Source organism: Emydura macquarii, unplaced genomic scaffold, assembly GCF_026122565.2.
Source record: "Emydura macquarii macquarii isolate MOO-44397 ecotype Brisbane River unplaced genomic scaffold, CSIRO-AGI_Emac_v2 contig_1253, whole genome shotgun sequence".
In the NCBI taxonomy this organism is placed as follows: Eukaryota; Metazoa; Chordata; order Testudines; family Chelidae; genus Emydura; species Emydura macquarii.
Window position 1 is genome coordinate 2,955,282 of NW_027131390.1, and position 22,999 is coordinate 2,978,280.

The following is a 22,999-nucleotide window of genomic DNA, read 5'->3' on the forward strand; positions in this document are numbered from 1 at the left end:
GAAGAATGAAAGTTGGGGTTTACTCTTATGTTGGAAGCAGCGGGTCAAGCAGAGAAACTGAGCCACAACAAGGTGAGCATTGGCTTCCCCACACCTGCAGTGGCTGGCCAAGGAGCCAATGAGAAGAGAGGACATTGCCAACTCTGCATCCTCCTGTAGGGAGGCTATGGAAGAACTGGGGACCAACAAAAATAGTGGATGAACAAATCAAAACAAGATTTTGCACCCTTAAATGTTACCAGGGTGTCAAGTTAAATATCCACATAGACAAGTTACATACAGGGAAGCCTGTATGAAAGGCCACAGTTACTAAGCAACCTCTCAAAGGATTGCCTACATCTCCTCCATCTTCATGAAGAGACCAAAGGCCATGGAACAGCTGAACATAGCAGGTCTTCGGAGTGGTCATGGATGAGAAGTTTCCTTGCACGGCGAGGGGGCAACACTGAAGGCTGGTCTTCAGGGTGGTCATGGATGAGAAGTTTCCTTGCAGTGGGTAAATAGGATCCCTCGGGAACAGCAGACGGGTGCGTCCTCGCTGCCTCACCTCATCTCTGGGCACGGCGAGCGGGCCCCTGACCGCTGGCCAGGTAGGAAGGGCTTGGCTGGCTCGCTCTGGCTGTGGTGGGCTGAGTTCAGCTCAGGCACGCTGCACCGCCCCAGCCAGGGACCCACAGGCCTGGCTCCTCCGAGGCCAGAGCTGCTTTGGTGAAGGCCCAGGCCAGCGCTGGGCACACCAGCGGGTGTGAGGGGCTGTCTCCTGTCCCCAGGGAGGTGAGGAGTGCTGGGGGAGGGAGAGGGCCACCTGCCCCCCCAACCCCACCGAGCGCCCCCAGGCTCCATCCCCCGGCCCACCACAGCACGCCGGGGCTCCGTCCCCCTCACACCGGCCGGGCTCCCCTCCCCGTGGGCGGCCCCCGGGGGCGGGGGCGGGTGACGCGGGGCCGTGTCCCGGCGGCTCCACCCCGCGCGGCCGGAGTGTGTCGGAGCCGAGCAGACGGAAGCCAAGGACGGAGCCGGAGCCGCCGCCGCACCGCGCCGCACCTTCCCGAGCCTAACATGGCGCTGGCCGCCGCGGCCCCCTGAGCCCAGCCCCGGCCCCATCGCCGCCCCGCGCCCGCCCGCAGCCGGACCTTCCCGCCCCGCCGGGGGCCATGGGCAGAGCGGGCGGCAGCCGCCGGCCAGGCCGGGCCTAGTGCAGCCCAGCGGGCATGGGAGAGCGGCGCTAGGCGCCCCGCAGAGCGACCCCCGCCAGGTGAGCCGCGGAGCCGGGGGTGGCCCGGGGCGGGGAGCGGGGCCGAGACCAGCCCGGCCCGGCCTAACCCGTCTCCCCCCTCCCACCCCCCGCCTTTGTCCTTGCAGGCCCCGCCGCAGGCAGCCCTTCCCGGCCGGAGCCGGAGCCGGAGTCAGAGCCAGCCTCGGGCGGCGCTCGGCCGCCATGGCCCACTCGCCGGTGGCCGTGCAGGTGCCCGGCATGCAGGTGAGCCGGGCCGGGGCCGGGCCGGGCGGGAAATGGAGGCCGGGGAGCGGGGCCTTCTCTCCTCCCCGGAAGCGGCGCTGCCGGGCCCGGGCGGGGTGGGGAAGCTCTGGCAACTCAGCGCCGGGCGTGGGCTGGAGGGAGGCTGCGGCCTGCGTGTGGCGGGGCCAGGCCGCTGCTGGGGCGGCGGGCCCGACCCGACCCGGCCCGGGAAGTCCGTGGGCAGGCCCTTGGCTGGCGAGCCGGGCGGTGTCGCCGGTGTCCCTGGCCCCCGGAGAGGCGTTTCCAGCCTCCCTGGGGGGCGCGGGGCTGGAGGCGCCGGGGCTCCCCTCGCTGCTGGTGAGCGGGGCTTTGGTTTGCCGGGAGCATCTGCCAGGCCGGGGCGGCCCCCTCAGCGCTGAGGCGGGGCCTGGCCGAGCCCCCACAGGCGGCCGCCGCCGCCGCCTAGTCTCCGGCGGCGGTTCTGAGGTGCTCCCAGGGGAACGTGGCCCGAGTCTCGGGGTGGCTGGGCGTGCCCGGGGCGACATGTCAGCCCCGTTGGCGAGCGGCCCTCGGACAGGACTTCCCGAGCGAGCCCCTGGCCCGCGGCCTGTGGTGCAGGTGCCCAGCAGCGCCCAGGCTGAGTGGAAAGAGGGGGCGAAGGTGAAGCCCTGCCCTGGTACAGGCCCGGGGTTGTCATTCTGTGGGCAGCTGTTCACCGCCGGGCCAGGCTGGGAACCAGACTTCAAGGTGTAGATTTCTGTCTATTGGTGGCTGCGGCCCCGCTTAGCGTCTTTGACAATCGATCCTTTTCGTGGCCACTAAGGGCGAGGTGCCCATGACGGTCACTTTCTAGCCTCAGAAAACAGATGGAGGGTGGGATTTTCAATTGAGCCTAGAGGAGTCAGGCACCAAATGCCCGTTTCGATGGGATTTGGGCATCAAACTCCTTAAACCTGTTTTACGCTGGGAAATTAGGTGGTTATAACGACGTCTCATGGGGTACGAAAAATCCACACCTCTGGGGGACTCAGTTAAACCGACCTAATGCCTGGTGTAGACAGCGCTAGGTACCGCCACTCAGGGAGATGGAGTACCTGCTCCTACTGGCGAGCCCCTCTCGTAGGCATAGGTAGCATCTTCACTGAAGCACTAGAGCGAAACAACTGTGGCTGTTTCTATGTAGGCATACCCTTATTTTCCTTTGAAAATCTCAGCCTTGTAATTTTCCCAAATGAGTGCAATGATGCAGAATATTGATGCTAGAATATTTTCCAGACTACAAGCCATTTCAGTCCTTCACTGAGACTTATTATTGGTATGTTTTAGTTTTTGTAAAATAAATAAAATTTGCATCCTGATAGTTACATCTAATGTTTCTAGTAACATCTGTTTCTTTTTTCTCTGTATATAGTTTAAATATCACTTGTTTATTACATTTATTTTTAAGTGATGTATGAAAAGTAAGAGAAATCTTCTGAGATGGTGCATGTCCATAAACTCTGGAAGGCTTTGTGCCAGAATCATAAAAGGCATAGCTATAACAGAAAATACTGTGGCGTAAAAGATAGAAAATGCAATTACTAGTTTCAGATTTTCTCTTCATTTTGCAGTCATGCCTGTGAAATCAAGGAAGCAATTAATACAACAGCTTTTAAGATGTATATTGAATAATTCTCTGTAGAGTAAAGGAGATTTCAGAACTGCTAGTAACAATATCTTGAGTGTGATTAAATGCAGCTTGTAAGTATTTATGGAATGTTTAGCAAAACGCTATAATTGTACATTTCCCAAAAATGGTGAAAGCTAATGAACTTTCAGTAAATTAGGCCAGGCTAGTGATAACATTTATAAAGATAAAGTTAATACCATTATTTCTAATGATTTGCACAATTTTTATACTTTTTCTAAATCTGTTGAATTTCTTTTCAAAGAAATTGCATCACCAGTTTTCTGTTGGTGCAAACAGATGTGAAACCATACTTTCATAACTATTTGCCAAACCAATTTAACCTGCCAATTCACTTGATCTCCATGTTTCAACAATATTATTGATGATGTGTTTTTAAAAATTAGAAGCAAGTGAACTTTGATGGAAAGTGACTGAGAAGTCTTAGTTTGAGAGTTTTCTTTCAGTTACGTCCCATAGTGTGACTTCTTTTCAAATAATTTTCCTGTATTGCTTTGATAAGCGTTTTGGACACTTTCTATCTAAAAATTCTATAATCTGGTTGCCTATTTCTTTATCTTAAAAGCTGTTTAATGTATTGATATTCTACTTTCTTAGGCTGTAGCATAGTCCAGCAAGGCCCAGAAATTAGTTAAAGCACTGTTTCCCATTATTAAACTTCATATAATGGCACATTTCCTTCCACTACTGTGTAGTTAGTTTAACCCAGACCCCTTGATGTATACATGTAGATTTAAAGCACATTTTCCTTTAGTGTTCATAAGTACACCTGAGTAGAATTGATGTTTTCTTTTCAAAGCTTTTTTTTTTTAATGAAGCCAAGTATATGAAACATAAAAAGAGTTTAGTGTGAAATTGTTCTATATGTTATTCCCCTTTGCACGTTTTACTGTTCTGTGACTCTCGTTAAAGAAACTATGAAAGAAGTCATTAAATGATTAGGAGATAGGAATGGTTTTCATCCATTTTTAAATTTTTATTTGTATTATTTAATCAAGGTCACCTAAGTAATTATAAAGTGTTACCTGCTTCTGCTCAGTGTTGAAAAAAGTGCATGACGTTTGATTTAAGAAAGTGTAAGCAGATCCGAATTTGATGGAACAAGATCCAAAAGTTATGTTAAAATTAGCACGGTGGGAAAGTTTGTCTGTAATCTCAAACTGTCATCTATGTAATGTGGGAAAGACTTTGTTGTTGTTGTTGTAGTGTAGGAGTTGGAAACTGAATATATGGTAGGAAATATACTGTAGTTATAAAGTTTTCAGCTGTATTATGATCATAATTTTCCTTTCTGTCCCTTATTTAATTATACATAAAAAGCAATGTGATATAATAGATTATCACTTGCATTCTAATTATGAGACAGAAACTTTGTTAACTTAGTGTTGAGGTCGCACAGTCATTTCTTCTGTTCTTATTAGGAAAAAGCCCTTAAAGTGTTTCTGTTTAAAACAAACAAAAAAAAAAAAATCCAAATGTTGGAAACAGTGGAAAGCACACACAAAGGTCACCAAAGTAATCCTAACTCTGTTCTTATAGTACCACTCTGACAATAGTAGGAGACTCTGAGATATTATTCATCACACAGGTTTATCTCATGAGTGGATACAGAAACAGTGAGTTATACAGTGGGTGCATAGATGCCAATATTTTGTACAGCTTTTACTTGGTTCATGAAAAAACGTGTAATCAGGAATTGCTAAGTATAAATAGCCTGCTAAGTACATTCACTTCTGTAGGTTCCATCTGCACAGATACAGAGCTTTGTTAGGTTTTCTATATATTCAGATTTCTAAGCCAAACTAATAAAATTGTAGCACATAGATGAGAAGAGTAAAGGCTAGCATGGTGATGAAGCATTATGCTTCATATTGAAAACGTGTGTACAATACCAATGCCTTGGAGGTTCAGATTTTCAATATTCTGCCTGCAGATTATATAAAAGTATGTTCTACAAATTAAAGATTAGAAGGGAAAATGAGAGGTTAATGGAGTTACAGGAGCACAGTTAAGGTTGTCATTCATCTGAACTCTAGTTTTCCATGGCTTCCAGGGTGTGTTTTGGGATTTGTTTTATAATGTAACCCTAACTTTAAATTTCCATGCTCTGTATTTTTTTTTTTAATGGAAGGAAGAGTTTAAAATAGCTTTCTGCTGCTAGAATAATTTAGTGTCTCTGTGAAATCCTACTCCACTGCCCTCCCCACAGAAGACCCTGAAGTGAAGTGCTTCTAGTGTATAGATTGTGAGAAGAGGGTTGTTGCACTGGAAGCTGTCTTGCAGTCACAGTTTGGGGGGGGAGAGGAGAGGAGAGGTAGGAAGTTGGAAGAGGGATGTGAGGAGCTGCTAGGAGGAGGGCTCATATCCTACTTCATTTCTTTAACTTGGCAAGCCAGATATGTATTTGGAAGGGTCACATCAAATACAGATGAGCGAAGGGTTTAATATCTCTGCTATACATTTCATTTCAGATGAGTGCAGCCCTAGATGAGCCTTTGTTACTGGGCAGTATTTAATATTTTACTATGAAAATCATTTGAAGTTGGTCTATCCAGCTTTGATTATTTTCTAAGAGTATAGATGGATAACCAAATAGTAACTTGAGGTTGAACCGTGAGGACATTTAAGAATTAACAGTAAAATTGCCTTTAAAGTTCCTTATTGATCATTTGTGCTTTCCAAAGGCAGTCCTTAAACCTTGTGTGGAAAATACAGGTTTCCCTGGTCTTTGTGACTCCCCTTTCCTCCACCAATGGAAGCTCACTTGAGAAATAACATCTCTTAGCTCGAGGAGCAGTTGGTGAACTTTTCCTTTCCTGATTCTATTTTGTGGGTTATCTGAATTGATCTAATATTCAGCACTAGTGAAAATGGCTTGGAATATTCTGTCTATTGGGTACAAGTAATAAGGGGATTACGTGGAGGTGAGGATGTTGTGTGAATTATTTATAACTGAATTTGAGGTCTCCACATCTCTCTCAGGTGGGAGAAGCGTACTGGAGAATATTTGGCTGATTGTGTGTCCTAAGAGATGGTCTGTTTGACATTGTCATCCCCATGTATTATTAGATCATGCTTAATTATCTACCTCCTAGTTTAATTTTTGGTGGAAAACACATTAAAGGTGTCTTTTTTTAAAATTTTAGTAATTTATGGTGTTTTCACTGCTTGGCATATGGGTGTATTACATATAAAAGTAAACATCAATAAAGCAAAAAATTGGAAGTAAGAAGAGAAGTACCTTAGAGTAGACCAAGGGCTCACATATTGTGGAACCACATCTTAATAAATTGTCTTGTGGGCCACTTCTCCTTCTAATCCCAATCATGCAGACAATGTCGGTAATCAAACATCCTTGTTTGGCAAGTACAGCAATTGCATGCATGCAAAAGCAATATTAGAAAAGTAGTCTCCTTTGGTTCTTCATTTCATCTCTTTTTGTGTTCCTCTTTTCCCCTGTACGTGTGTCTCTGCCACCTGGTTCCAGTCTTTCTTTCCCTGCATATCCCTGTTGTCTATTTTTCCCACTGGCCACGTGTTTGCTGGTTTCCCTATGCCATAAATATTCCTCTCCCTGGTGGCTCCTTTGGCATCTTCTGGTCGTTCTCATTATCCTGTGTAGTAGCAGCTTCTGGTGGAGGCAGCAAGGCTGGGCTTCCCCTTGTTTTCATCTCCTTTTACAGGCATGCAGGTTTTCTTGCAATGAAGAGCCTAACTTCCTGTAGAAGCAGGTTAGAGCAGCCAGCTCCATGTGACCTGTCAGCTACTACACTGTGGTCCACAATTTGAGGACTGTTGGACTAATTGAAAGCTTGGCTGAAAAGATGAACTGTACTCTCTGCTTTGAAAATTAACAAACTGGCTCAGCTGGACGACCAGGTCAAAGTATTCTGTGGCTGGAAACTGGGGAGCCTCCAATGGGAACACTCATCCTCCAGACCTTGAGTGCCTGGCTAGGGATACTCAGAAGAGGTTCAGTTGATCTCAGGCTGGGTACAGGAGGATAAGAAGATGGATGGTGACTGTGTTTTGCAAACTACAGCAGAGTGTTATAGATTAAAATTAACACCTTGAACCCAGAAACAGATGGGAAGTCAATCCATAGCATGAAGAATGGGTGTAAGGAGACTTTACATTTAGTAATGAGTAAATGGGGAAAATATTTTAACACCTTAAGCAAAAGCAGGTTCCTTATCAGGTTTGGGCGTTCTATGTTTGGAAATGTGTCAAACTCTTAGTAGCTCTAATGCATCTTGTAGTGTCCTTATACATTGCAGTTATGGGAATATTTTCACTGTACATATGCCTTCCTACCGAGTGTGAGCAGTTTTGGATAAAGTATGCCAATGTACAATGCCTTCCTTTAAACAAACATAAAACTGGAGAAGGATCCAGTCAAATATCTGCTAATTTATTCCTGTGCTCAGAAATTAATTGCATTCAGATGGTTCCATCGTGATCTTGAAGCAGCTTTTAAACTGTTATTGCTTCAGCTTATACTGAGCGCTGTAGAAACCAGAAATTTATCTTACGAAAACTGATACGTCTAACCCTTTAGGACACCAGGTTTTTAAACTCAGATTTTTGGGGTCAGTCAAGAAGTCTCTCCAGTACTATGGTTATGAGTGCCATAGATAACTTTAACTGCTAGCGCTGCAAACTCAACTTGCGTTCTAATAGCCTAGCTGGGTTCTTTCCATCTTGTGCATCACCAATAATAAAAGTTCTCCAAGACAAATCAGGTTTCAGTAACACCTGTGGAGTCTTACTGTCCTCAAATTATGCTGTCAAGCAACCTCCCTGCAAAAAGTAATTGTCTACTCTGGAGTTGTACTCATGTTGCTGATTGGAACTTCGCCGACTGTGCTGTTTATGATGCATGAGATGGGATAGACTCCAAAGCACTCTTATCTGTGGTGTTCTTCAGATTTAATAGGAGTAAAAAGCAGTGAAAACTCACTTGTCAGCAGCAGATCTGCCTCTGAATTCAGATGGGGAGTGGGGGGTTGGGTCTATTAAGTAAGATGATGGTGTTTGTAGAGTCATTTTTCAGGGTGCCAGCTGCATTAATGGTTCTTGGTTGAGTTGCCTCAAAATACACATTTTGAAAAATGTAGACTGATAGAAATGTTTTCATTGCAGTTAAAAATATAACAGTAAAGGCTTTTTAACTAAATCATTCCCAAAACATTGCATCTACGCTACATGAGAATCTGGAAGTGTGCAACTGAATGGTTATTCATCTTATTCACTACATGAGAGAAATGCAAAAATTGTGCAGCATAAATAGCAGAAAGTAAATTAGGATTTATAGTAAATTATTTCAGTGTCCCTTATATAATAATGGAAGTAACCACATATCTAATCTTGAACTTTCTAGTCTGGCTTTAATGAAGTATACAGATTTCTCTCTTCTGGTTTATAAAAGTAAGGGAATCTAAGGCCTTGTCTACACTTAAAAAAAAAAAAAAAAAAAAAAAAGTCAACATAACATAGGCTGACCGCCAGCCACCGCTGTAATTACTGAGGTAGCTGATGTCCACACTGCCCTCCTTGGGTCAGTGGAGTGCGTCCTCACTAGGAGCACTGCTCTGACCTCAGGGGCAATGTGGGGAGCTGAGATATGCGGCCCACAATGGTGAATATGTTGAGAACCACTGCTCTCCAGAATTAAGCTGCGTGAATCAAAAGAACATTTGACTTGGCATGTACATGGTAAATCAAAGAATATGTACAAATGTTTTCTATTCATGGCATTGTAGTGAAAAATGGAAGTTTTCTATCTGAAAAAGTAAACTATTTTTGTAGATCTGCTCTTTATTTTGTTATATCTGTGTGCACATCAACTCTGTGGAAGGGGTTATATTAAATATCTACCATTTGGTCAGTACTTAACATATATTTTGGCATTCATGGATCTTTACACATTTTATCTCTCATTCTGACTGGTAAAGCCAGTACAGGCTTTGAGGGCATATAGACCCTGATTTAGAAAAACATTACTAATTTGGAAGGCTACTCAAGAATATGCTTAAATGCTTTCTCAAGTTGGGTCCCATTTAGTAGATATGGGTTAGTCTTGCGTATTGGTTGATTCTGAATATGAAATTAATTTTCAGTTAGATATTAGGTTCCAATTGCTTACTGAAAGTATGAATGTCTAGGGATTGCCAGAAAACATTATTTTTTTCCCATGTATTTAAAAAGTGTAACTTTATTATATTGACTAAAGGTAGTTTTCATGAGAGGTCTTGGATTGACAGCCTCAAGACTGAAAACTTTTATGCATGGAACAGATGCCATGCAAGCTTTGCTTCAGCCTTGACATAGAGCAACTCTCACTGGAGGTGAAAGGGAAGTGCAGTCCCTAATCTCATTCCGGTCTTTGGCATCTCCGATGTCTCCAATAGGGTGTTAATGGTGATGATTATTTATGTGAGGTGGAGACCTTTAACCGAGAACACAATCATATTGTGTAGGCCCCAGAATATCAAGCACAGAAGTTAATGTTGTTCTGTTGATGGTTTAAGAGGAAGAGGCTTTTCTATGTACCATGCTTCCTTGTACACAAAGAAAAACAGATGCTCATATTGTGTGTCTGAAGCATTTTTTATTAGATGGAGGTGAAACAATTGTGTCTTTTTGTACATCTTCAGTCTTTACAATTGATAGAATGAGTTACCTTATTTCATTTAGTTGGCCTGTCTAGGTTCCTCAGTACCAATTGGGGATCAGGGCTCCATTGTGCTACACACTGTAGACATTGTCAGAGAGAGTCTGCCTTGTCTATTTAAACTATAAACTTTGAGGCAAGGACTAAGAAAGCAATCATATCTCCACTTTGCACATGGGAAATTGAAGCGGAGAGAGGTTATCTGACTTGCCAACCAGGAATTGAATCCAGATCTCCCTACAAATGCATATTCACCTGTATCACTACACTGTTTTGCACCACCTTCCTTTATCAGTTTAGGCCGGGAGATAATTTCCTCAAGAAAGATAAAATTTCCCATCTGAAATTAGGATTCCCACTTCAAGAATGCACTATTATTGTTACAGTATTCTCTAGTGGCTCATCTCATATTCCTATAAAATGTTTGACACTGGTTGTGTTTTGAACTATGGCAAATGTTTCTAATTCTGACATGTTTACTAATTACAATGAGTAGTTTTTTCTATATTTTCTTGGTTTTGCTTTAAAAGGAGGGAATATGCCCTGTAATAAATGTAGCTCAGTAGCACATTGGAAAAATCTTTCATTCAGTTTAACAGTTGACCATTAAACAAGCAATATTGTCACACACTTACATCTAGGGTGGTGGTTGTTTTGGAATGAATCCAAGTAATTTTTTGCTCTTACACTTCATTATATAACTGGTCATCTCCTTAAACAGAGTAGTTTAATATTCATTTAGATATGAATATTTCTTGGTTCTCTCAATTGCTGACATTTTGCAGTATGCCAAAAGCAGGAGTTCAGAGACGGTCAGTAGCTACTTCATACCAGTATTTCGATTCCTTTGCAAGTTCAATATAGCAGGGGGTCTAGTGAAAATTTTCCTTGCAGCAGATGTTGCAGTAGTAAAAATCTTTACGCATCCTTTTTTTGGGTAACTTCTCTGTAAGAGAAAAAACCTAAAATTATTGCTACCTAGTAACATATTCTGAACTAGCAACTAAATTTGTGCACATTGTTAATTTTATTGAGTAATTCTGTCATTAGTTGTCTTATTTTTAACCATTTAAATTTGCATCTAGATGTCTTTAATTTTGGTGACCATCTGTGGAAAGTAGTGAGCTAAATTTCTGTGGTATCTGTAAAAAGCCAGTAGTTTAGCCCCACTTTATCTAGTGCTTTTCCGACTGCATTTGTGCCATGTTTCAGCTTCTAAGCTTGTACTTAATGCACATGTACTATTCAAATCATCTGCAGTACTGTGTACATTTAAAAAATTATCTTTATGTCCATCTCTTAATGATTTCTAACCTGTCTTTGTGGCTAGTAGCTTGTGGCACATGGTGCAGTGTTTAAACTGGATGGGTCTTTAGCTGCTGAAACACTTGTTATATTATGATAGATGCCTCTCAGATATCTAAGCAATAGTTAAAAATAAATTTCAGGGCTCTGTCTTGAAAATAAATCTTTGTCTCACCTCTCTTAAAAGATGAATTGTAAAACTGATTATATGCTCAGTATGCTCTTCAGATATATTTAAAATGAAGTACTGAGAAAGCAGTAATGGGCTACCGTTTCATTAATTTACTTTAATTCTAGTTAAAGATGGGATTTAATAATGGTCAGAAAGATACCGGAAGATTTTTGGATGTTTTTTTCTTTGTTTGTTCAGTGCAAGTCCACGGTTGTAGGGCTTTTCTGCCACGTAGACAGAATCTTCTGGAAAGATCTGACGAGAGCTGCATGCATGCTCTCTTGTAGAACTAAACAGCTGATGAAGTATTATGTAAGGAGCTGCTGCTCCAAGTGCTATTACTTCCTTCCGACTGCCAGTCGGTGAGGTCTGAGCTCTTTGCTTTATTGGCTTTCTAGATTAGCTTTTCATGCATGTATTTTAAGGATTAAAATTTGTTGTTTAAATTATAATTTTGTGTTAGCTCTCATTTTTCAGGTCCGTTCTGTCGGCTGACATAGGGAGCCCATCTTTTAGTGTTTTATGTAAGCCCTGTGTCTTAGCACTGAGAGAGAGAAATCTGGTCAGAGCACCACTTTTGAATGATGTCCATCTTGCTATATATACATATAAAATCCATTCCCTAAGTCTAAACAGACAAAACAAACAAAAACCGCATATTTGGGGTCGGGAAGAAATTTTCCCCAGCGTCAGATTGGCATTGATGCCTTGGGGTTTTTTCCTCCTCCCTTTGCAGCCTACAGTATGGGTCACTGCAGGTTTAAGCTAGTGTAAATGGTGGATTCTCTGTAACTTGAAGTCTGTAAACCATGAGTTGAGGACTTTTGTAGCTCAGCCAGAAGGAGTGAGGTTCTGTGGCCTGCAATGAGTAGGAGGTTGGACTAGATCAGGGGTAGTCAATTATTTTTCATCAAGGTCCAAATTTTTTGGTCAAGGTATAGTCAAGGTCCAGACTCCAGAGAAGAAAATAATAATAATAATAATAAAAAATCAATATTGACAATAACAAGTAAATAAAAAAAAGTCTGGATCTGTTCAAAAGCGCCTGGTGGTCCATATTTGGCCCGCAATCTGCCTATTGACTACCCCTGAATCACGATGGTCCCTTCTGACCTTAGTCTATTAGTTGCTCATAAGGAGGTATTGGTGAAAAAACCAGGGAACAAGATGCTAGTAGTTGACCTGTATGCATAAGTGCCTGTGAGGCCATAATTTTTCAGAAAGACTTAACACTGCTAGTGTTAAGAAAGCATGGGATTCTGCTCTGATCCCTCCTCGTGAAAAAGTTTGAAGACTTGTAAAGCTGAAACGGTGTGATTGAGGTCATGTTTGGTCTTTTCGGTTCCTAGTGCTGTGGCAAATCAAAATCTGGACCTGAAAAAAAAGAGCCCTGATTGAAGTCCCAAGGAGTAAGCTGACTCAGATCTGCCTGGATTCCATTTGCCACAGAGGAGTAGAGAGAGGAAGGAAAGGAACTCTTTTCTTCTGGGTCCTGCTCAGGCGCTGGGAAGAAATCTGGAACTCAAGTCCAGGCTTCAGAGCAGGTGGCCTTTGGAATCAAGGAAAATGAGCATTAAACCCTTCAGTTCTTAAGAAAGTTACTAGCACACTCTCTTGTGCAGGCCCCCCACCTTTGGATTAGAATATAGTCATATATCCTGAAAGCATGTAGTAAAATGACTTTGATCAGTGAGTTTGGGAGGCTTGTCAAAGGGGAAGTGGTTCAAATACTGATAGGCAATATACCTGTATGCAGTGGTGGTGTAGCCAGGTCGGTTCCAGGATATTAGAGAGACAAGGTGCATAAGGCAATATCTTTTATTGACCAACTTCTGTTGGTGAGAGAGACGAGGTTTTGAGCTAGACTGAACTCTTCAGGGAAAGGTACTAAGAATGTCACAGCTAAATATGGCTTCAATACAACTTAACTCAGGCAATAATACACCTTGAAATGACAATATTGTCCTTATCAAATGATTCAATATAAGCATTAAGAAGAAAAATAGATCTATATTTTAAAATTCTGTCACTAAAATACTGTATATAGATGTTAAAATACATTGAAAAACTTAATATTTTTATCAGCTATTATTAAACCTCTGGGAGGAAATGTCTTCTGTACTCTTACTTTGAGATTCTTGTGCTTTCTATTCTTCCTAAGCTATAAAAATTCAGATTGATCTGTTTATTAAGCAGTCTCCCTACCACAATTGAAGCACTTCTCTGAGCTGTTAAAATGCCACAGAGCCGCTTCTGCTTGTTTGACACCATCTTTTAACAGTGGTTGCTCAGCTCTTCAGGTGCACGTGGGAGGCTTGAGGGGTTGGGAGATCACAATTGCTTAATTTCCCCTCTGACAATTAAGTCAGATGTTCTTTACTGTTTGAACTTGTATAGTTTTACAGTTCTTTTTACACAAAGACCTCTCATAACCAGTTTTGGTCAGTCATATTTGGTAATGGGCTTTCGGTACTGACGACCAGTGAAGATTGTTATGCTTCTACTTCTCTAGTATCATGGCCACAGTCCGGCTTGTGAACTGCTAGAACGAAATCAACTTTGCAGTTTAACTGGATTCTATAGCATGCACTACATTTTATGTAAGGAAGAAAATCTTTGTATAATAATGTATTAAGTCTTTTAATATAAAAAAGAGTGATAAAATGTCTTCTAAAATAACATGTCTCTGCCTGCAGAGACACTTCTGTTCATGTAGCAATAGCCATTTTACTGCTGAAATGTAAACTTCTTAAGTATTCAGAAAATATTGCATAAATGTCCTGACTGGGTAGTTTTTTCTTGTTGGCAAGGCTTCAATGTTGCTGTCTCCTGGATTTGAAGCTATTTAAGAGGGTGTGGCAAAAGTAAAAGAGAGCCTCTTGTGAACCGATAAGCACTGTCTGCCAGCTGAAAGGAAATATGTTGCTGTTAAAAGTAAAAGGCAGACTTTCTGTTCCATGCGTCATTTTTCCTTTTATATGCCTTTGCTAGTAGAAGTGGCTTCTGTAATCTGTCAGTATAGTGGGATTTTGAAAGTAGTGCATAAAATGGAGAGAATAATGAGAGAAATTACAGCCAGCAGTTCTCTTATCTTCAGACTTCTGATTTGGATATATAGTGTTCGAATAATTCATCGAGGTAGGCGAACTAACGGTTTAAACATCCTTCTGTTCGACAACGGTCAACAAATGAGACGAATGTTGTTTAGGAAGAGAACAATTTGCTGAATACTGTAAGAAACTGAAAACCAAGTTCAAACGCTGGTGTGGAGGAATCTGTCATTAGATTTAGACCAGGCTGCAGTCTGAAATGACAAAGGGCAGTTAACTTTTTTTAGCTTATAATGTTACTAAATTAATCCATTCCAAATCATCATAAAGATCCAGTAGCATCATTTGCATGTTTTTCATTCCACTCGTTCAGCTACCAGGCAGTAGTCTCCTTAAGATACGAATTTTCAAGGTCCATGATCAGAGGTCAGCAGCATCTGAACAGTAGAGGAGATGTCATAGGTCCAGTAATAAAAAAGGTAATGGATAGATATCTTCCTTTTTTCATGTGTTGGTGTCAAATTATATTTCTGTTTAAATTCAAAGTCAAATTATTACCAAGAACATGCCCCTTGCATCAGAACTCCTTCCTTTGCAACTCCCTCCTTTCTACCTTGTGCACACTGTACAAGCAAAAGCCATTAAGCAAGACACATTTGTGGGGATTTTTTTCCTGGCCAGTCTCTAAAGAACTGGGTGTTTTGGTAAGCTGATCCTCCTGCCTTTTGTTTTTGGTCACTTTCTACTGATCCCCAAACCTCTCCTCCGTCTGCTGCTAAGATGGAAGAATAACTTGGGGCCAGAGAAAGTTATTTGGGGCTGGAAACAGAAACACCTCTTTCATGACCCCAGTTTGCAGCCAACAACCTGTATCTACCCTAGAAAGGTCAGAAAAGTTTTATCTTCCTGTGAAGTTCTGAGAGCAGCCTTGAGTGAGTGCGCTGCTCATTTTAAGAAAACAGTGGTAGGGTGTCATCAGTAGAGTTTTGAAACAGTGGAGCTCTTCTATGCCTGCAGTTGTCTCAGTGAAAACAAAAAGAGTTTTCCGGTATGCAGAGCTCTTTTACAGTGACAGTAAAGCAGGGCTTGATTGCCCAGGAGCCCCACTGTGTCTGCAGTCTGCAGCGATCCAAAGGTCAGAGTATGTTGGAGTTCAGATCTGGTTGCCTATCCGCTATCGGTGTGTGTCTGACGCAGAAACGTGGCGTGAAGCCAGAAAACATGGGTAGGCCACAGTTGCTATGGAAAGTGTATAATTTATTTCAGAATCATCCATCTTTGGAAGAAGATGACCTAAGCCTAGAAGACGAGAGGTTATGTTTACTCTAAGATGGGTCTGACATTTAACACTGCCTTTTTAAAAACCTAGAAAATTCTATACAAAACACCTACATTAAATTAATGTTCTTAGGTTGCAAAGTCAAGCACTTGACAGATAGAAATGCCAGAGTTACAGTTGTTCATGCAACCTGAGTTCTGCTTCCTGGTGCATCAATGCTGTTCATTAAACAAGGCAGTGAGCCTGTGGAAACGCGTAATTAGAGTGTTTCATAATGCATACACAAGTGACAAAATCAAAGGGAATGGGGGGGGGGGGGCGGCGGTTCCTGCCCTCTGTGGTGTCCCCAGAGAGGAGGATGGCTGCTGGGTCTGGAAGCTAGTTCGGGAACGGTGGGAGGAAGGAAGCCTGACTCTCCTCCTTTCTCTCTTCCACTACCTCCAGCTTGTTGCCTTTGGACTAGTGTTCTAAGTACTGTGTACCTAGTGGGTGGTTATCTTTCCCTGTGGTTCTATGTTCTCACTTTAGAATACTCTCTCGGGAACACTTCAGGTAGATAACAATAAAGCCCTTGGATTTTCTTCAGAGAGGCTTAGTCCTTACCTTTTCTTCTGCTCCTTAGGAGAACAAATTGATATTGTGAAGGGTCAGTTTTATTTTATAACATAAGGATGCTAGCTACTGAAACCAGAGTATCTATTCATCCCTGTTAACGGGCAGTTCTAGCCTGAAATGTGACTTTAATGTCAAATGTGCGTTGTTCACCGGAAAAAAAAAAAAAATCTTCAGTTTTCACCCTAGTTCTAAGAGTCAGGCTGGGTTCTTTACTGGCCATGATGCTTGAGAGGAATCTTAGCTATGTTAGCTGTGCTTTGCGAAGAGAAGTAAAAACACCTTTGTGTGTCTAAAAAAAAGTCTATATACAAGGAACACATTTTCTGAGTAAGATTTAGAACCGTTCTTCGCAGTAGAATTGCACTATCAGTTTTCTTTCCGTCTACTCAATCTGATTATCTTTTAGACCTGAAAATTGCTGTTTGCTTTCATTTAAAGATGGGGGAAATCCTTTCCATGAACTTTGTTCATTTTGATACTGCTTTATTAATTTTTTACCTTTATTTGAAGGTATGGATATGCTCAACTGGGGGCTCAAGAGTTGTTGCAGGTATTTTCAGGGTCACCTACGCACTTAAAATAGACTGTAGTGATTCGGTGAGTCTTAAATCCATCTTCAGTTTATGCCAGCTTTACTCACACTTAATGGCAGGTAGTTACTGTTGGAGACCTAGTTTATTTTCTGTATTACAATACTTATAAAGTGCTCTAGGTACGAGGTATGTAGGATATATTAAACTTTACAGGGTCATTGGGAGGTTTGGTTTATTAATGTGGGTATTCTCTCCACTTTAGACAAGGAATGGAGCCACAAGACACCAGGCATGTCTACATGGGGATAAAAAAAACCTGTGGCTGGCCCGGGTCAGCTGACTCAGACTCACAGGGCTCAGGTTCTGGGGCTGAAAAATTGCTGTGTAGACACCCGGGCTCGGGCTAGAATTTAGCCTCCGGGATCTCGACCCTTGCAGGGTCTCTGGGCTTGCACTAGAGCCTGAGCCCAACCCCAGATGTCTACAGGGCAGTCTGTAGCTCTGCAGCCTGAGCCCGAGTCAGCTGGTTGGGGCTGGCTGCAGCCATGCTGCAGGACTGTTATCCCGGTGTAGATGTACCCACTGTGGCCACCTACAAAGTCTGGGCTCTCTGGGTCTGATGCTGTTACAAATCTCATGGTAGTGTGCGTTAGCCACAGACCGTCCTTCCCTCACTTGCTGTACAATACAGATAATAGATTACTGCCGCATCGCTAAACATTCAGCTTTGACTGAGAATCAGATTTCTTTTCCTTGCTAGTTATTGATTTTATCAGAGGCTTGCAGTATGGGAACCATCTGTTAGGCAGCCGCAGAGAAAGATGATAGTGACTTACTACAGTAGCGTCCAAAGTTCCCAGTTTGTACTGGGGCTCTATTGTACCAGGCATGTCACAAACATAGACAAATGGGCAATTTAGTTCTCTAACCAAAATAACAAAACTTTGAGCTTCTGGATGTATTTTATAAAATCTTTTAAATCTGGTTTTTGAGTAATGTCTCTTTATGTAGGTGAACTACAAGCTCTAGTAACTGAACCACTCCTGTATTATAAGGGGGTTTCTGTTAGCGATAAAACCCAGGAGATATAAAAATTCAGAAGATGCAATAGCTTCTCTGGGCGGGGCGTGGGAAGTATTATCAAGTCAACAGAGTAAATGAGGTGATGTTTGGACATCACTCTCTGAAGGGGTCTCATGAGAGTAAATGATACCCAGTTTTTACAAGGCTTAGAAAATGCATCCAGCTTTTGGTTTCATAAGATCAGCCTGTATTTGAGACATTTTGGAATGGTTATTTTCTTGCACTTCTGTTTGCTAGACTTTGAAATTGACTTGAAGACCATCTTGGAGGGGGAAAGTGCATTCTGTGAAGTATCGGTGACAGCAGCCGGTTTCAGGATTGTTCTGCTTTGGGGGATCTGCAAGGTCACCACACAGAGTGCCTTACGTACTTAATTAGACATTGTTCTAACATGAGTATTCTGAGCAGAGGTCTAGCTTTCTCCCTGTTGCCTGTCTGTGGACTGGGTTTTTTGTGAACAGTTAACTCATGTTCTATAAAATTTATATCCTTCCCCTTTTCTTAAATATTTATCACAAATACATGTTACCTTAAAAAAGAACAGCTGATATCCCATGACCAGTTTCTTTTTAAGAGTAGGAACACACCATATTGGGAAGCTACTGGAAGAAGGGAAGCAAAAGGTTGGAAGACTAGCCAATCAAGGCCTTGGGGGAGATTAGGACCTGGTCTACACTTAAATTTTGCAGGCATAGCTATGTCTGTTTAGAATGTGAAAAAAATTCACACCCTTGACTGTCATAGCTATGCTGGCAGAAGCCCAAGTGTAGATGAAGTTGTACTGATAAAAAGTAATTTAGCTAGAATAGTTTTTCATTCAGGGAACTGGTATGAGCTGTACTTGGAAAGCTGCATCTACACTGGGAGGCTTTGCTGGGATAGCCCTTTCCTCTTATTCACAACCCTAACCCTCGCAGATGTTCTTTTCAGGAAGGGCAATGGACTGCATGAACTCTGAACATTCATTTTTATTCACTGTCCAACAGGTATGATCCTTCAGTGTCAACATTTTTTTAAAGAAAATATCATACAGAACACATTGAAGCTTGCTAAACTTTTTTCTATGTGCATAAAGAGCTATGAAAGAACATACCAAATTACTCTTTAGAGTATTAATACTCTTGAAATTTTCCTTTTAATAGCAGTTATACCTTTGTAAAAACTTAGTGGGCAGTATTGCTGTATGCAAATAAAGCTTTATATCATTGCACTGGAATGCTTTGTGCATCTAAGGTTTTCTGAATGTCGCTTGGTTAAAATACTTTCTCTCCATAAACAGTAACAAAACATTGCTGAAAAGTAGTAGCCTGAAAGACAAGGAAAATGAGAACTGGAAAAGGCAAAAGCAAGGCTGTAGCTGCATGTTGCTGAACTTAATACAACCAATGATCTAAGATTGTATCTCAAATAATCCAAGCATGCTTGGTAATTTATTTAACATGGAAAGGCTCGCCACCTTGTGTCTCCATACTTGGCCATAGCTGAACTGGAATATTGGGCCTGAACTGTGCTACAGCTGCTTTTGCCACACCGTGAGCAATGAGAGGATCTCCTCAGCACAGGGAAATCTTTTGAATTATCCCCTCGCCATGCTGCATAAATTGTGAGCACCCATGCAGACTGCGGTGTAGGGGGAATGGCTGGGAGAAAACAGACATGACTGGAACGTCCTTGTACCCTGGCCATTCCCAACTACTGCATCCACCTGTCTGGCTTTGGCAGCTGGTGCGAGTTAGAACAGCCTCTCGGGCTGTTTTAGGTCACACTAGGGAATTAGACCTGCACATAATTGGTGAAGGATTGGGGAAGCCCAGTGGTAGTTTGTGACCTTTGTGCACACAACGTCCCACCCTTCCCCACCTTCAATTGCTTTTTGGACTTCAGTCATGTACAAAGATCTGGGCCACTGGCTGCAGGCATTGAGCTCGTCTACTGTCAGATCCTGCAAGCCGCTAAGAACTCAACTCCTATTAATGTGAATGGGAGTAAAGGGGGCTCTGCATATTTAAGGATTGAGCTCAGGTTGCTGAAGTTGAAGGCCAATATTTATCAACTTGGCAATAATTGAATGGTAAATTGTGCTTGGGAATGGTCAAACCTCTTCAAAATGCCAGAATTACTGTACTAGGTTATATTTTCGTTTTGTTCTTCCTGGTTTTTTTAAAATGATATCTGAGGTATTATTTGCATAGAGCTGCTTCCTGCTTTTAAACAGGTTATTTTAAGTGATTGACTCAAAATATATTTAAAAAAAAAAAATCCTCATCTTGGAGATGTAACCTTAACTAACCTCTCTAGAAATAAATGCTTTTCTGTTAATGAGGAACCCATAAACTTGGGCAGACTTGAGGACTTCCAACAATGTTTGCTTGCTTACACAGTACCCAAAGCCCTACTCCCCTGCTTGATTGTTTTTGCAGTGTATACTTCTGCTATGGCTTCAGTTTGTCATCACAAATTCAGTATTGTGAGCTTTCTGGAAGGAAAGTGAGATCTCTGGATGCGTAATAAAAGTGTGAATGTAAGCCCCTTGGGGCATGGACTGTCTTTGTTCTGTGTTTGTACAGCATCTAGCACAGTGGGGTCCTAAGTGCTTCAGTAATGCAAATAATAATAATGTCTGACGTACTTTACTGGAAACTCTTTTATCCTGCAAGGCTTTATGGCAACTTAACAGCTGCTAACTTCTCATAAGAATTTTAGGTTGCACTCCTTTATGACCTGTCCTTATTCTACTCTGCTAAATGGATTGTTTTGTGCAGAACATTAGTGGTAAACCTCTATCCACAAGGCTGAGACGGGAAAGAATTGACTTCACAGCCATGTAGCTGACTGAACTGAGTAGAACATTCAGAAGGCAGTATTTATAGCCCGTAGTTGGTGATGCATCATGTCACTTGACCTTTGACGCAGCAATAGGGTAAACATTCTTTAAGGCCTAAAAGGGAGTCCACTAAACTTGTGTCAAGGAGCTAAGATCCCCTTCCCTTGGAGGAAGAATCTTCTCAGATGATATCTTCAGAGAAGCAGAATTGAAAGCAACCTGCTTTCCCTTCCAAGATGGGCTCCTGAGAAGCCTTTCCCACCCATGAACTGTGGGGTGAGTGGAAGGGGAGATCTTGGCACTTAGCGAGGAACAGATATCGAAGAAGCACGAGCAAGCCCATGCTTCACTGCCACAGCACACAGGAACTGGGATTTCCTCTCTACTTTGCTTACAGCAATATTGTCAAGTGTGCATGTGAACAATCTTGGTTAATGGTTCCACTGGAAAGTCATGAAAGTTTACAAAATCCAAAAAATTATCAATGACCCATATGCCTAAATTTGATTGAGCAATAGTAATGGAAGAGAAAAGCATTTATTCTAGCCGAGGGATTCTTTCCCAAAGTGTAGATGGATAGAAAAATAAATCTCAGCAGAAATTATGCATCACCTACCTGGTTTCTGTGAAAAATTCTGTGGAAAAGAGAAGCTTCTCATGAAGAAAATAGCTCCCAAGCTTTGCTGAAGATCTCTTGAGTCTCATCCTTAGGCCTGAGGTATATTTCAGACTTTTTTTCCAATGTAGCTGTGTTGGTCAGGGGTGTAATGTATGATTTCGAGGTGCCACTGAGCTGGCAAAACCCCCCGCCTAGTGCAGATGTGGTTATACTAGCAAAACTGCACTTTTGCAAGTTGACTTTGGAGGTGCGGGCAAGGAGGGCTGAAACATACTGTGCTTTTACCAGCACCGCTTTGCCACTATTGGCTGTTCACACTAGGAGTACTTTGCAATAGATATATCTAAATGGGCAAAGCCTTCCAAGTGTAGACATGACCTTAGTGGAAAGTGTCCCTGTGGATTTTATTTACTTCTGCTCTGATCAGTGGCAAGGAACAGTGACCAAGATGGACCTATCACTTTGCTAAGCATGCAAATAAAAAAACTATATGGCAGTTTCTGACCTCTTCTATCAGTTAGGTTCTTATGGTAATCGCTCTGCAGGAAAGATGCACATTCACTCTCATCTTACTCCAAATGTGACAAGGAATAGTACAAGGCATGTAATAAGAGCAGCCTTTCATTTTGTACCTGTGTCTCTGCCAGGTTCCATAGCATCCAGATCCTGGGGAAGATTTGACAGCAAGATTGAGAGTTGGAAATTTCCATCAGGATTTTTAGCCTCCACACACCAGAGGAAACTGAGCTTCATGATTATCAGGTTGTTTCCTAAGGGGGAACAACTTGGCAAGCTGGGATTGTCACACAATCATATTTCTTTGCAAGTTAGACTATGCATTTTAAATACACTGCTGGCCTTTTTTCATAATAGGAGGAATGCTGCTTTTTAAAAAGAAAACCAGAACTTGTGACCTGTATCTCCACAGTTTTAGAGTAGTAGAAACCAGAGAATTTAAATAAACCCATTTCTTAGAAATTATACCTCCTCTTCTGTTTTCAACCATAGTATATACATGTTCTATTTATATAGACATGGAATGCAAATGTGGTAAATGTCCTGTGCTTTATTCATTGATCCCTGTGGTACAGGACCTGGTTTCCTGACACACATTCCTTATACAAAATACATTCCTAGTTAGGAGCATTGGAGTAATTGACTGTTGGTGTTTAGAATTATCTTGTGAAAGAGTAATTATAAATGTACTATTTTTGGCATAATATATGTGAATATATAATCTAGCATGAATATATTGAATTCTAGACTGAAATTTAGAAGGAATATCTCAAATGCTATGAGCATACATTAAATCTTGTATTTCAATAGCTGTTGGAGTTTTAAAGGACATGTAACATTCTGAAATTTAGAATGTTTTAGAAAGTATCAGTTTAGGAACTGCATTAATATTTAGGATTATATGAAGTTAACACTGAGGAAAACTATTGCCCGATCCTTTGCATTTGGGTTTCTGGATAAATATATTCGTGTCAGTTGTCTTTTGACAGGGAGGGCAGCTAGTTGTTTACTGACAACTGTTTGTTTCTTGTAGAGGCTCTAAGAGCTTGAATTCCTCTGGAGCTTGTCAAGAAGGTGACAGTGTGCAAGGCCGTACATCTGGAAAGATTGTGTAATAGCAGGAGGAGTTAGGCGTGGAAAGAAAGTTTGGAGAAGTAAATAGAAAAGATTCCAGCATGGAGGCA

The 22,999-nt window shown here is 42.1% G+C and overlaps 1 protein-coding gene across 1 annotated transcript in view; it reads left to right on the forward strand.

Moving 5' to 3' along the window:
* Positions 1-990: 990 nt before the first annotated feature.
* Positions 991-22,999, forward strand: part of STK26 (serine/threonine kinase 26) — a 53,960-nt gene continuing 31,951 nt past the window's right edge. The window contains exons 1-2 of the mRNA XM_067548013.1: positions 991-1,255; positions 1,363-1,480. Coding sequence (XP_067404114.1) covers positions 1,439-1,480 — 42 coding nt within the window. The 5' untranslated portion in view covers positions 991-1,255; positions 1,363-1,438. The remainder of the gene's footprint in view (positions 1,256-1,362; positions 1,481-22,999) is intronic.